Here is a 15,231-nt window from a genome sequence, read left to right as displayed (position 1 = left end):
ACGCCTTAACCACTAGGCTACCCCACCGCCCCTCCAAACGAAACGAAGCCCTAGACACATTTTCGTCTTTTAAAGACATAGAGGTGGGTGGTGAGACAGGCGGCTAGGGTAGCGACGTCCGAGTGACCCCTGATTACACCCAGCCGGCTAGGGTAGCGACGTCCGAGTGACCCCTGATTACACCCAGGCGGCTAGGGTAGGGACGTCCGACGACCCCTGAGTGACCCCTGATTACACACCCCTGGCCGCTAGGGTAGCGACGTCCGAGTGACCCCTGATTACACCCAGGCGGCTAGGGTAGTGACGTCCGAGTGACCCCTGATTACACCCAGGCGGCTAGGGTAGCGACGTCCGAGTGACCCCTGATTACACCCAGGCGGCTAGGGTAGCGACGTCCGAGTGACCCCTGATTACACCCAGGCGGATAGAGGTGTGGGGCGACAGCTAGGTAGGTTTATCAAAACATTTAGGAAGAAAGATGATGACTGCTATCTTTCCTATGACAAGCTCATTGTGAACAATGTCATATACACGTATGACTGGGATAAGGATAAACTGATGGAAGTGGGGAAACGACGCTACCTAGCGGCGAGCAGATCACCATCCCCGTCTCCGCCAACCAACCAGTCACGTGACCGCTCAAACAGACGATAGGAGTCCACAGACGACGCCCGGAGCTAGGGCAACGGCGGAGGCCAACGACTGGAGCATCATAACTCGAAGTTAAGTAGCACACAAACCCATACCATAAGTCGAACCAGTTGTAGAGTATCCCTGGTCGAACTGATGATCAAACTAATGATGGCAATCTTAACGATACCAACAATGATGATACTAACCAGGTACGTTTCTGTATACAGAAAGGTACCCTAGGACGATTCCATTTCCATTGTGTCGCATTCTTGATCGGAGTTGTCATGCTGTTGTATTAGATACATTTGATTGCGTTATGTAAGTAATGAGAATACACAGTAACTGATATTTCGCGATGCATATGAATACCAATCGCAATCAGTTGAACGGGAACAACTACATGCGGTTTTGGTTTTGGATTGCGGAATATGGACTCGTCCGCCTTTTAGGGTACGTTTCTGTATTTTGACTTTGTTTAGGGTACATATCTGTATACAGAAACGTACCTGTTGACCCCCTGGCCATATATACCCAAAAATCTGTCTGACTGCAATGTGGATTGGTTGATTATTTCTACGTGGATCTGATTTGATAATAACCTTTATTACATCAAGATTTAGACATATATACTATCCGAAAAAAGAAACGCATAGGCCAGAAATCTGTTGCGAAAATGTGTGTATTTTCAAACATGTATAACTCGTCTACAAATAGACTTTAGTGCATGACCTTTTACATCAGTTTAGAAGTAGGTAATGTTTATACAACCAAGTGATACTTTTAGATAACGGAGACCTTGTTCCGTACAGTTTGACCGGATATCCTCCGAAGTTCAGGCACCCTGGCTGCTGTGCTCTCACCCGTGTCAGTACGATTACGCAAATGTAGTACCCGGATGTACCGATCTTGGGCTGCAGTGGTGACTCGAGGTCATTTGTTATACCTGTTTGGTTGTAACGAGCTGCAAGCCGTGATATCGTGCCCAGACTACCATTCAGACGCCTGGCAACAGAAGATTGGTAATCTCCAGCGTGCATTCTTTCAATGGCGATGTTCCGTGTCGCAGAGTCAAGACGTGGTGTAGTGATTTGACCTTCAAACCCCGTCAAAACGAATGCCAATTTCCAAGTAATCTGGATTTTTATAGCCAGACAGTTCATACTCTTTGCTGCACAATTTCAACTAGAAGGTGATTTCTGTTGCGTTGTAGCGATGCCTTTTTAATCCTTGTAAATAATCTCATCAAAATCAAAATTTTCAGGTAAACCGATTTTGTCAAATCATGTTATCAACACTTTTGTTACGTATTTTGACGATTGTTTGAACACAATAGGAAATTAATAGATTTAAAAAAATACAAATTGCCTATGCGTTTCTTTTTTGAGATAGTATATTTTTTGGCAATATCTGAAACAGCACTGACCCGCGAAGATCCGGGGTAGAATAGGTCTTCAGCAACCCATGCTTGCTTCAAAAGGCGACTATGCTTGTCGTGGTCAGACTCGCTGACTTGGTTGACACATGTCATCGGTTCCCAATTGCGCAGATCGATGCTCATGCTGTTGATCACTGGATTGTGTGGTCCAGACTCGATTATTTACTGACCATCGCCATATAGCTGGAATATTGCTAAGTGCGGCGTAAAACTAAGCTCACTCACTCAATAAAACAGCACTTATTTAAACGAAAACTTGTCAAGGGACAAAATACTTACTTGAAGAAAATATGACAATTATTGTCAAACAACAAGCACGACGCGCTTATATTAATACTGCTACAATCTTCGAAGAGTCTTTTATAGTATATTCAAATATATGTATATAAGCGTAGATAGTGTTTTATCATATGCTTTGATTCGCTTGAGACCCGTGAAGATCCAGGTTAGAATTGATCCTGTAACCCGTGCTTGTAAAAGGCGACTAACGGGATCGGGTGGTCAGGCTCGCTGACTTGGTTGACACATGTCATCGTATCCCAGTTGCGTAAATCGATGCTCATGCTGTTAATCACTGCATTGTCTGGTTCAGACTAAATTATTTACAAACCGCCGCCATATAGCTCGAATATTGCTCAGTGCAGCGTATAACTAAACACACTCACTCATTCGATTCGCTTGAGGAAAATATAAAATGTAATTTACATTTAACTGAAAAAGACAGCATGAAGACGAAAGTGTTAAACCTCGTCGGCGGACCTTGTTATTTCCGGAAACCCGACTTTAAGATAGTAGTTGCTGGAATGATGTACCCATGATTTGCAGATGCAGAAATCTGTTAATCCTACAATTATTTCTGGGAACGTTTGTAGGTATAAAAAAGCGAGCGTGTAAGGTTTTACGCAGCTTTAGGAAATGTTCAAACAATATCAAGTGACAACAAAAAAAGGCTTGGCACTTTGTACAAATGTGGGGAATAGAACCCATGACAAGCTACTGCGTTACCCCCTAGGCCACCAACAAAAATATATTACAAGTGATTTTTTGGCATTTGATTGGCTACTGTAACCAAAGAATATTTCTTTACACAAACCAAAATAGAAAAAGACACGCCCCCTAACAATCTGCTGTTTCTGATTGGCAGTTGGTAAAATAGCGGGGGCTCTTGCTGTACAATGCCACTGATTCGTATTTTTCAATGACTAAATATGAAATCCTTGAGGTGAAGTGAGGCGACGTGTGGCGAAACAGGGTTTAACGTCGTACTTGAGAATATTTCGCTCATGTGATGACGAGCATGTGTGTATGTGTGGCTGCTTGTACTAGCCCAGACTGAAGCTGTTTTTATAGTGCTAGCTCACTGAGATACCATGCCGCAGTGAAGCATGAATTCCCCACTCAGACACATTATACTGCCTCCGAGCCTACCAGTCCTTGTTGTACCCATTAATGCCGAGCGCCAGGCAGGGACCATCAAGTACCTTATTTTCAAGGTCTTTTAGTATGACGCGGTCGGGGATCGAACCCGCGACCTTCCGCTCTCTGGGTGGACACTTTAACCACTACAACACGGAGGCGGTCTTAAGTCCTTAAAGTTTACCATAAGAATTATCTTCAATATTCTTTGCACGTATTCAGTTATTAACGTAAAACGTCGAATGCATACAAATCATTTACTTCAAATAATGACTCAATTGGCCGGGAGGGTTTTCACAAGGGTTTAAGGTTTTGTATCCAACAGTAAATATGTTTATAACGAACACGCTTATGTCGAACTGACCGATATTACAAAATCGTTGCTGGTACCGGGGACATGTTGTATTTTGTAGTGGAAATGCGTATAGCGGACCACGGTTATAACGAACTAACGGTACGGGTCTCTCTCAAATCTAAAATAGACAAAATTGTTTACACTGCAAGTCAAATCGCTGGAGTCAGATTTCAATGTTTATCATCAATATATGAGCGGCAAATAGTGAATCAAGCTGTCACAATTATATCTGACCCAACTCACTACTTAAATTCGGAATACAACGTCTTCCCTTCAGGACGCCGCTAGAAAGTTCCAATTGTGAAAACTAAGAGAGCCCGTACATCCTTTATTCCAAGTACCATATCTCTCTTTAACAAATGTGAAGATACCTAAATCAATGAATTTATGTAAATGTGTTTTGTATCTCTCTGATGTGTCAGTAGCTCTGCTGATGTAACACAAATTCCTGAAAAGGCATTAAAGTATTATTCTATTCTTATTCTATTCTAACATTACTGGTTCTTTGGAGCTCGTAACCGCCTCCGTGGTGTAGTGGTTAGAGCGTCCGCCCGGAGAGCGGAAGGTCGCGGGTTCGATCCCCGACCGCGTCATACCAAAAGACGTTAAAATATGGTACTTGTTGGTCCCTGCCTGGCGCTCGGCATTAATGGGTACAACAAGGACTGGTAGGCTCGGAGTCAGTATAATGTGTCTGAGTGGGGTATTCATGCTTCACTGCGGCATGGCATCTCAGTGGGCTAGCACTATAAAACCAGCTTCAGTCTGGGCTAGTACAAGCAGCCGCACTTACACATACACACGCATGCACGTCGTCATATGAGTGAAATATTCTCAAGCACGACGTTAAACCCAATTCTCCTTCAGTACCAGGTCACATGAGAGACCACATTAGATTGCGCATGCGCAAACGGGTCAGTGCAATTGTGTCAACGGGTGGCAGTCGCAGACTTTTTCGGACCAGTGAACTTTTTGGATTTATTTGTGTTTTCCCTCGGATTTCGTGTTCCTGGACTATACTAACTTTGTGCCAAGGGTTTCGGACATTCACAAAGTGACTGACGTTCCATGTAAGTTTTTGATACCCAACTTTTTTGGATTTTCCCTTTTGGGCCCTGATGGCTTCGCCTGCGCGGAGTACGGCCATCTTGGCTAAATTACAATCTGAATTACTGGGACAGTCCTCGTCTGCCCGACAGCGGGAGACGGGACAAGAAACTGTGTGTATGAGCCCAGACAATACAAATTCCAATCAGGGGGAAATACTAGTTTCAGAGGAAACTACCCCGATATCAGACAATGAAAGCGCTAGTGACAATGTGACCCCCGCAGGGGGCACTGATCATTCTGGTTCCATGAGTGGAGACCATGACAAAAGTGAAGACTTTTTAACTAAAGCGCTGAAGAAAATGGAAGAAAACCAAATGGCGGTGATAAACAAAGTTTTGGATAAAGTGACAGAACTAGAAAGTTATGTCTTCTACGATCAAGATTCTGATCAGTGTATATAGACACTAACACTAACAGTGCCACTGTTAGCTCATTAGAGGGGGAGGCGGGGGAGCCCGTCGCGGGACCGAGCCACGCTCAACAGGCTGCTTACGAGCAGCAGGCAGAAACTGACAGAGTTATCCCTCTTGGTTCAAACATGGCGGCGGCCAGTGAAATGAAATTTGACATTTCTAAGCTGGCAAGTTCCTTCAAAGTGAAGGACAAAGTGGGGCCTCATATTGATTCAGAACTTGCCGAACTGATTGACGGGTTACTTGCCACCAAACTTGAGGAAAAACAGAAAACTGACTTGTTAAGTAAGCATTTTCCTCCAGAAAACTGCCCAAAATTAAAACCGCCTCGTGTAAATACCGAAGTTTGGAGGGTCATGGATTTGCCGAGTAGGAATCGAGACCTGAGATCTAAGAAAACGCAAGATTCAATTTGTACAGGATTGATACCAATCGTCAAAGCTGTGAATAAGTTATGCAATGTGGATACGTTTGACACCTCCTCTCTCATCACTGAAATGGTTGATGGCATAGCCCTCATTGCATCAGCCAACTTTGACCTCAGCTTAAGGAGGCGTGATGATATAAGAGGTGATCTTGCAAGCGAGTTCAAGGAATTGTGCGCTCACAAAAATCCAATCACAGAGCTGTTGTTTGGGGACAATGTGTCCGAACAGATTAAGGAGCTGACTGACACCAACAAGATGGTGTCTAAGATGAAACAATCAAGCAATCAGTTTCATTTCCATCCCTACAACAGATTTGAGGGGAGACCCCCCTTGAGATCCAGAGGAAGTAGGGGCTCCCCACGTTTTAGAGGTCGAGGAAGAGGCCGCGGTCAAGTTTTTTTAGAAAACGAGGGACCTCACTTCAGACGACACTCAGGGACAAGCAGGTTTCCCAGAGCGAAGCGGACAAATCAACATTAGTTGAAGTGAGTGAGTCCCTAGCAGCTAGAGCTACTTGTATTGCAGGCAGATTAGCATTGTATGTTAATGAATGGGAAAACATAACATCTGATCCCTACATTTTAGACACTGTCAGAGGATATCGTATTGAATTCACAGACATACCCATTCAGTCCTCTTTCAGGGAGACTAAGCTTGGGGGCAAACAAGCAGATTTTCTTGATGAGGAAGTGACTAAAATGTTGTATAAGGGTGTAATTGAAGAGACCACCCCCTCAGATCATCAGTACATAAGCACTGTGTTTCTCGTTCCAAAGCCGGATGCTTCCTTTCGAGTTATTCTAAACTTGAAATTACTGAATCAATCTGTTGAAAAATGCCATTTCAAGATGGAACGGTTACTATCAGCTCTCAGACTTATGACCCCAAATTGCTATATGGCGTCCATTGATTTACGAGAAGCCTATTATTCTGTTAACATTGCTGTACAAGATAGGTGTTTTTTGAGATTCATGTGGAAAGGGGCGCTTTATCAATACACCTGTATGCCGTTTGGTTTGACCTCTGCACCTCGAGTTTTTACTAAATTGTTGAAACCTGTGTACAGTTTGCTTAGGAAAAGGGGATTTGTATCAGTTGCTTACATTGATGACTCCTATCTTCAAGGCCAGTCAAAATCAGATTGCCAGACAAATATCAATGTGACTAAGGAAATGTTTGAGAAATTAGGTTTTGTCATAAACAGTGCAAAATCTGTTCTCGTGCCCTGTCAAACAATTGTGTTTTTGGGGTTTGTGCTTAATTCTTCTACAATGACAGTCTCTCTCACGGATAAGAAGGTAGAGAACTTTCGACAGAAATACTCAAAGCTTATGTCAAAACAGACTGTTTCCATACGTGAAGTGGCTGAACTCATTGGTATTATGATCTCCTATGCCATCGCAATTCCATATGGATTACTGTTTACAAAGCAACTTGAAATTGAGAAGAGTCTTGCCCTAAAGTCAGCTAGAGGTGATTTTGATGCAGTCATACAAATCACTGACACATGTAAACAGGACCTTCAATGGTGGTTTGACAATATAGTTGACAACTCAGCTCCTATTTCTAGAGGATTGCCGACACAAGTGTTAACTACTGATGCTTCTTCAAAGGGATGGGGTGCAGTGTTGTATGAAGGAAATGTTAAAACTGGCGGAGCATGGTCAGCAGATGACTTCATTTTGTCAAATCACATTAATTACCTAGAACTAAGAGCAGTGTTTTTTGGGCTGAGGTGTTTTGCATCGGTTTTGAGGAACCACCATGTGCGTGTTAGAATTGATAACTCAACTGCTGTGGCATATATAAATCATCTAGGAGGCACAAAATCCCAAGCTTGTCACAGTATGGCCAAGATTATTTGGTTATTTGCAATTGACAATAACATTTGGCTCTCAGCTGCTCATTTGCCTGGGTGCAAGAATATAGAGGCAGATAAGGAAAGTAGAAACTTTAATGAGGCAACTGAGTGGATGCTCTGCAAGGAACTATTTGATAAAATAACAAAAGTCTTTTTTGTGCCATGCATAGACCTCTTTGCTTCACGGCTAAATGCACAAGTGCCATGTTACATTGCTTGGAGACCAGACCCATTTGCCTTTGTCATTGACGCATTTATGTGGGATTGGTCACTATATCAATTTTATGCTTTCCCTCCCTTCAGTGTGCTGGAACAGGTTATCCAGAAGATACGGGAAGACAAAGCAGAAGGACTAGTGATTCTACCGAACTGGCCAACTCAGAGCTGGTATCCAGTTGCTATGAAAATGTGTGTGTCCAGCCCAAGGGCACTACCCAAAGGAAAGAAAACACTTGTACTGCTGCACAAGCCAGAATTTGTACACCCTCTGTACAAGAAAATGGAACTCCTAGTGTGCCATTTGTCGGGGAGAGCCTCCACTCCATTGGGCTCTCCTCAAGCTCCATTTCCATCATTATGAATTCTTGGCGGACAGGCACTCGCACCCAGTACAGGACTTACCTTTCTCAATGGGAAAAATACTGCAGTGATTCAGATAAAAATCCTCTTGAGCCAGATCCTGTGCTAGTGATAGAATTCCTGACATCGCTGTATGAGAAGGGATGTGGATATAGTGTGATTAATACAGCAAGAAGTGCCCTCTCAAGTGTATTGTGTTTACCAAATGGTGTACCTATAGGTCAGCATGTGCTAGTCAAGAGATTTCTGAGAGGTGTGTTTAACTGCAGACCAGCATTGCCCCGGTACAAACAAACTTGGGATGTAAAGGTAGTTTTAGATTACATTGAAGAGAAGGGTTCTAACACGGAGTTAACCTTGAAAGAGTTATCCTTAAAAATGACAATGTTATTGGCTCTTGTAACAGGTCAAAGGTCACAGACGCTCAGATATCTCAGTATAGATAACATGATTAAGTGTGAGAAGAAAGTGATTTTCAGACTGACGGAACTATTGAAACAATCACGGCCAGGTTTCCATTTACAACCTATTGTTTTACATAGTTTTGAGGTAGAAAATTTATGTGTTGTTAAATGTCTGGAAAAATACTTACAAAAGACTGAGGACCTTCGATCCTCTTCTCAATTGTTGATAAGTTTTGCCAAGCCACACAAACCTGTGACTACAGACACAATATCACGGTGGCTAAAAACTCTAATGAGAGAGGCTGGTGTGGATGTATCAGTGTTTACAGGACATAGCACAAGGTCTGCTTCCACCAGTGCAGCATCCATGGTGGGGGTGCCTATACAGCAGATTATGGACACAGCTGGATGGTCTTCTACATGTGTGTTTGCCAAATTCTATGCCAAACCAGTTTTACCTGTATCATGTTCTTACAGCAATGCTGTTTTATCCTCTGTTTCTGCATGTTAAGTATTCTAGTAAAAGTGTCAGTCATACAAATCACTGACACATGTAAACAGGACCTTCAATGGTGGTTTGACAATATAGTTGACAACTCAGCTCCTATTTCTAGAGGATTGCCGACACAAGTGTTAACTACTGATGCTTCTTCAAAGGGATGGGGTGCAGTGTTGTATGAAGGAAATGTTAAAACTGGCGGAGCATGGTCAGCAGATGACTTCAATTTGTCAAATCACATTAATTACCTAGAACTAAGAGCAGTGTTTTTTGGGCTGAGGTGTTTTGCATCGGTTTTGAGGAACCACCATGTGCGTGTTAGAATTGATAACTCAACTGCTGTGGCATATATAAATCATCTAGGAGGCACAAAATCCCAAGCTTGTCACAGTATGGCCAAGATTATTTGGTTATTTGCAATTGACAATAACATTTGGCTCTCAGCTGCTCATTTGCCTGGGTGCAAGAATATAGAGGCAGATAAGGAAAGTAGAAACTTTAATGAGGCAACTGAGTGGATGCTCTGCAAGGAACTATTTGATAAAATAACAAAAGTCTTTTTTGTGCCATGCATAGACCTCTTTGCTTCACGGCTAAATGCACAAGTGCCATGTTACATTGCTTGGAGACCAGACCCATTTGCCTTTGTCATTGACGCATTTATGTGGGATTGGTCACTATATCAATTTTATGCTTTCACTCCCTTCAGTGTGCTGGAACAGGTTATCCAGAAGATACGGGAAGACAAAGCAGAAGGACTAGTGATTCTACCGAACTGGCCAACTCAGAGCTGGTATCCAGTTGCTATGAAAATGTGTGTGTCCAGCCCAAGGGCACTACCCAAAGGAAAGAAAACACTTGTACTGCTGCACAAGCCAGAATTTGTACACCCTCTGTACAAGAAAAATGGAACTCCTAGTGTGCCATTTGTCGGGGAGAGCCTCCACTCCATTGGGCTCTCCTCAAGCTCCATTTCCATCATTATGAATTCTTGGCGGACAGGCACTGCACCCAGTACAGGACTTACCTTTCAATGGGAAAAATACTGCAGTGATTCAGATAAAAATCCTCTTGAGCCAGATCCTGTGCTAGTGATAGAATTCCTGACATCGCTGTATGAGAAGGGATGTGGATATAGTGTGATTAATACAGCAAGAAGTGCCCTCTCAAGTGTATTGTGTTTACCAAATGGTGTACCTATAGGTCAGCATGTGCTAGTCAAGAGATTTCTGAGAGGTGTGTTTAACTGCAGACCAGCATTGCCCCGGTACAAACAAACTTGGGATGTAAAGGTAGTTTTAGATTACATTGAAGAGAAGGGTTCTAACACGGAGTTAACCTTGAAAGAGTTATCCTTAAAATGACAATGTTATTGGCTCTTGTAACAGGTCAAAGGTCACAGACGCTCAGATATCTCAGTATAGATAACATGATTAAGTGTGAGAAGAAAGTGATTTTCAGACTGACGGAACTATTGAAACAATCACGGCCAGGTTTCCATTTACAACCTATTGTTTTACATAGTTTTGAGGTAGAAAATTTATGTGTTGTTAAATGTCTGGAAAAATACTTACAAAAGACTGAGGGACCTTCTGATCCTCTTCTCAATTGTTGATAAGTTTTGCCAAGCCACACAAACCTGTGACTACAGACACAATATCACGGTGGCTAAAAACTCTAATGAGAGAGCTGGTGTGGATGTATCAGTGTTTACAGGACATAGCACAAGGTCTGCTTCCACCAGTGCAGCATCCATGGTGGGGAGTGCCTACAGCAGATTATGGACACAGCTGGATGGTCTTCTACATGTGTGTTTGCCAAATTCTATGCCAAACCAGTTTTACCTGTATCATGTTCTTACAGCAATGCTGTTTTATCCTCTGTTTCTGCATGTTAAGTATTCTAGTTAAAGTGTTATGCTTGTATTGCGTTCCAGTGAGAGATCTGAAATGGTACCTCATCAGTATTACCGCATCGTAATATTCCAATGTCTCTTAATGATGATGTTTGAAGTAGTATTCATTTATCATTTGTTATAGTTTTTGAAATATTCTATGATGAATAAATATAGTTAGCTTTAACACCTTGTTACATATTTTGTCCAATTTACTGTGGACTAACTACAAAATCTCATGTGGTCTCTCATGTGACCTGGTACTGAAGGAGAATTGTAAATTTAAACGAGACTTACCTGTAAGGTGAAGTTTGAAAGCAATTCTCGAGGTACCAGGGCACAAGTGAGATCACATGCCACCTCCCGCCCAGGGTTCCTTTTTTCGGTGTTCTTTAGTCCACAGTAAATCTTTAAAGACTGACCCGTTTGCGCATGCGCAATCTCATGTGATCTCACTTGTGCCCTGGTACCTCGGAGAATTGCTTTCAAACTTCACCTTACAGGTAAGTCTCGTTTAAATTTACAATTTCACCTCACCTCACCTTTGGAGCTCGTTAGTTTACTTCATATCGATGAGGCAGAACAAAAACGGCGAAATTAAACGGGGAAGATCCTGAGATTTAAAGACATCTTACCTCTGTTGCTAAGAGAGTGTCCGGCTGTTCTTTAGCTATATCCTCCTCGGGAATAAATTCATAGAAGTTGGCTTGCGGGATGATCGTGTATTCAATCACGCCTGGCTCGCTGTCACGTGAGTTGACACAAACTCCGTACAGTGCCTCTGAGGCGATGTGGTATGGTGAGTAGATGGGAGTATCGCCAATGTACTGCCGCAACAGTTTGGCCTGAAATGACGCATAACACATGGCTTTGGCTCAACTGGGGAAGTCATGTTAGGGGAAAGAGGCGAAGTCAGAGCGAAGGGGAAGGTTAGCCTGTTTATTTGGACTCCACTACTACTACTACTCTTACTACTACTCCTACTACTACTACTACTACCACTACTACTACTACCACCATCACTACCATTACCACCACTACTACTACTCCTCCTACTACTCCTCCTACTACTACTACTCCTCCTACTACTATTACTACTCCTCCTCCTACTACTACTACTACTCCTACTACTACTACTACCACCATCACTACCAATACCACCACTACTACTGCTACTACTACTACTACCACCACCGGCACTACCACCACCGCCGCCACCACCACCACTACATACAACCACTACTACTACTACTACTACTACTACTACTACACCAAGACCACTACTACCACTACCACCTCCACCACCACCACCACCACCACCACCACTTCTTCTTCTACCACCACCACCACTATTACTACTACTACCACCACTACTACTACAACTGCTACTACTATTACTACTACCGCGAGTGTTGCTACTACTACCAGTGCTTCTACAACTGCTATTACTCCAACTACTGATACTACTACAGCTTCGACTGCCGCTACTGCTACTACTACAACATCTACTGTTACTGTTGCTACTACCACAATTACTACTTCCACTACTACTACACGTGCTTCTACCGTCCCAAACACACACAAACCAACCTGGATATGGGACTAGTCCCATAGCAGGCACAGAATTCATGCAATGCTATACAGAAAAGTCCACCTTTTGAGGTTGTCGCGACATATCAAGAGGAAATAACAAGCTATTGACGTAGGACTGGCACAGTGCCATCCAAGAGTATGCACACCTGGCAGAACTGAACGAGCGAGTATGGTTTTACGCCGCTTTCAGCAATATTCCAGCAATATCATAGCAGGGGACACCAAAAATGGCCTTCACGCATTGTACCCATGTGGGGAATCGAACCCGTGATTTCGGCGTGACGAGCGACCGCTTTAACCACTAGGCTAGTCCACCACCTCAAAAGACTCGAAACCGCAAGTGAACATTCTCAATATACTTTTTCTAAATAACTAGACGCAGTTGTCACTGACAATTAAAACATTGGCCTCGACGATTTTCAGTTTCTCTCCCGATTCCCACCTCTCTTCTGTCAGTGATCTTTCTCAGAATCTCTTGCATATTCTGTTCATCTCATTTTATAATCTCTGATCTACCGATTGCTGAACGCATCCAACCAAACAAAATATGAAACCATTTCCTCGGTATCAACGATAAGGTAAGCAGCGTTATTTCTGTCACTCGCAATGCACACTATTTTTGCATGACGTTTGCTAATCTGGTACACTGAAGCTTAGTCCCTGATGCCGCCATATTGATGAGTGTGGCGTCAAACAAACAAACAAAACAAACAAACAAACAAACAAATCGATCACTGGAGTTTCTAAAAGCCAGGAAAAGAGTAAGTCTAGTAGTCAAAATCTTGAAACCAAAAACAGGACCAATATAACTACCTGAAAAAGAGAACGCTATTTATTATATTAAGTGTGAAATACTGTAAATATTGGTGAAAATAAAAATGGTATTTTCACTGAGTAGAATAACATGTTATTTCACTGAGTAAAATAACACTTTTGCCTGGAACTACTTTCTGCTCAATGGCTAGAATGTAGTTGGGTTGCGTAATAAAATGCAGACCTCCTCGATGTTTCGATCATTTATAAATAATTATCAAAATATAATAAATAGAATATTTTGTTAATGTTGTCAAATAACATGTATATTTCATCGCGTGGTCTGACAACGTTGATATGTTCACTCGTGGCTGCATCAACTTTGTCGGACCTCGTGATGAATATACATGTTTTTTGACAACATTAACAAAATATCCTCTATGTATTTGTGTTTAACGCTGTCACACTTACATACACTAAAATCTTACTGGTTGCTGTCATATAAATGTTATCTTTCCTACTGGTGCTTAAACATTTGTCACATACAATCGCCGCCTTAATCACCAAGAGTCTTATTGTCCTAGACTAACAACTAGTCTCACAAATGAACATATTTTATAGAAAATAAAAGTTCATAAAAAAGGAAAAATAAATAAATATAATGAAAAGGAGCTGAAATTTTGCCACATATTCCAGACTTGCATGGGTTTTCTTGGATAGATCAAATTTTGTTTCAGGGTGTGTATGAGAGTCTATCATTGTCCCTGATGCATTATTTTACTTCTGCTTAGCATTTTCTGCAACGTTAAATCCTCAGGTTCTGAAGGTTCCTTCTTGCTGGGACTCCTTTTCAAATTTAAAAGAATTAAACAAACAACAACGTAAACAAGCCGATCACTGGAGGAACGGAGAAAAACAGCAATAATCAAATCTCTCACTCGACAGTAATAATCAAATCCCTCACTCGACAGTAATAATCAAATCTCTCACTCGACAGTAAAAATCAAATCCCTCACTCGACAGTAATAATCAAATCTCTCACTCGACAGTAATAATCAAATCTCTCACTCGACAGTAATAATCAAATCTCTCACTCGACCAATTATACTCACTGAGTTTTCATAGGTTCCCGTGGCCGATCCTTTGATAACGGAACAACCTGGCCAAAGTTTCTGCACAACATTCTCACATCCGTTCCTCATGACTTTCCTTACTTCAGCAGCCCTGGCTGGATCTGGTCTAATGTGACCTTGAAGCTGCTGGCGAAGTTCATCTGGGACTCCCAGCTTCGCGAGCAGAGTCCCACGCTCAATGTCATCACACAACACGCTCCATCTGTCCTCCACAAGACGGAAGAACTTCAAAGCAGCGGCAGCTGTCAAGAAGGAAACGATTTTCAGGTCGGGTTCCAGAAGACCAAAGTAAGCATGGGCGTAGAGCGCATCTTTCTCTGCGCTTATCTTAAACACGGGGGAAGGAGAAGCTGTGAACGGCCAGGGTGGGTAGCTGCTTGACGAAGCGGGTCCCCGGAAAACCCCTGGTTTGACTTCCTTGGTTGGCTTGATGAGTCGGACATCATGAAGCTTTTTCAAAGAAAACATACCCGGATATGAATACATTTCAGCATTCCCACATAATATTGTCATTATCAATGTATTGGTGTAGCTGGCACTATTCCTGGGAAATATTTTGCATCTTCCAGAAGATGTCCCAGACGTGACGCACAAGTAGTTCACGGGCTCTGGGAACAGCACATTGTCCTTATCGTCCAAGATCATTTGAACATATTTCTTATAATATTTTGAATCAGTCAATTTGTGTTGTGAACGAAACTCGCTCATCGTCCTAATCATGTGAA

General features: G+C 42.5%; 2 protein-coding genes across 2 annotated transcripts; one reads left to right on the top strand and one right to left on the bottom strand.

Moving 5' to 3' along the window:
* Positions 1-4,699: 4,699 nt before the first annotated feature.
* Positions 4,700-9,145, top strand: LOC124255761. The gene is made up of 2 exons (XM_046689672.1): positions 4,700-6,275; positions 7,955-9,145. The coding sequence occupies exon 2, from the start codon at positions 8,228-8,230 to the stop codon at positions 9,143-9,145; it is 918 nt and encodes a 305-aa protein (XP_046545628.1). The 5' UTR covers positions 4,700-6,275; positions 7,955-8,227.
* Positions 9,146-10,778: 1,633 nt separating this feature from the next.
* LOC124255760 (probable indole-3-acetic acid-amido synthetase GH3.6) lies at positions 10,779-14,974 on the bottom strand. The gene is made up of 3 exons (XM_046689671.1): positions 14,486-14,974; positions 11,663-11,872; positions 10,779-10,901 (listed from the first exon to the last, which is right to left on the bottom strand). The coding sequence occupies exons 1-3, from the start codon at positions 14,972-14,974 to the stop codon at positions 10,779-10,781; spliced, it is 822 nt and encodes a 273-aa protein (XP_046545627.1).
* Positions 14,975-15,231: the final 257 nt, after the last annotated feature.

The sequence above is a fragment of the Haliotis rubra genome, unplaced genomic scaffold, assembly GCF_003918875.1.
Source record: "Haliotis rubra isolate DU_JTF1 unplaced genomic scaffold, ASM391887v1 Scf609, whole genome shotgun sequence".
Taxonomy (NCBI): domain Eukaryota; kingdom Metazoa; phylum Mollusca; class Gastropoda; order Lepetellida; family Haliotidae; genus Haliotis; species Haliotis rubra.
This window is presented reverse-complemented; position numbering and strand designations above follow the sequence as displayed.

What these genes read in the sequence shown, in the direction of transcription:
- LOC124255760 (XM_046689671.1), bottom strand. Translation starts at nt 14,974, where the DNA reads ATGTTTTCTTTGAAAAAGCTTCATGATGTCCGACTCATCAAGCCAACC. An exon ending in CGGGAACCTATGAAAACTCA is followed by an intron (nt 11,873 to 14,485) that starts GTGAGTATAATT and finishes GCGTCATTTCAG; the next exon opens with GCCAAACTGTTGCGGCAGTA. An exon ending in ACACTCTCTTAGCAACAGAG is followed by an intron (nt 10,902 to 11,662) that starts GTAAGATGTCTT and finishes AATCTGCTGTAG; the next exon opens with GCACTCCCCACCATGGATGC.
- LOC124255761 (XM_046689672.1), top strand. Translation starts at nt 8,228, where the DNA reads ATGAATTCTTGGCGGACAGGCACTCGCACCCAGTACAGGACTTACCTT.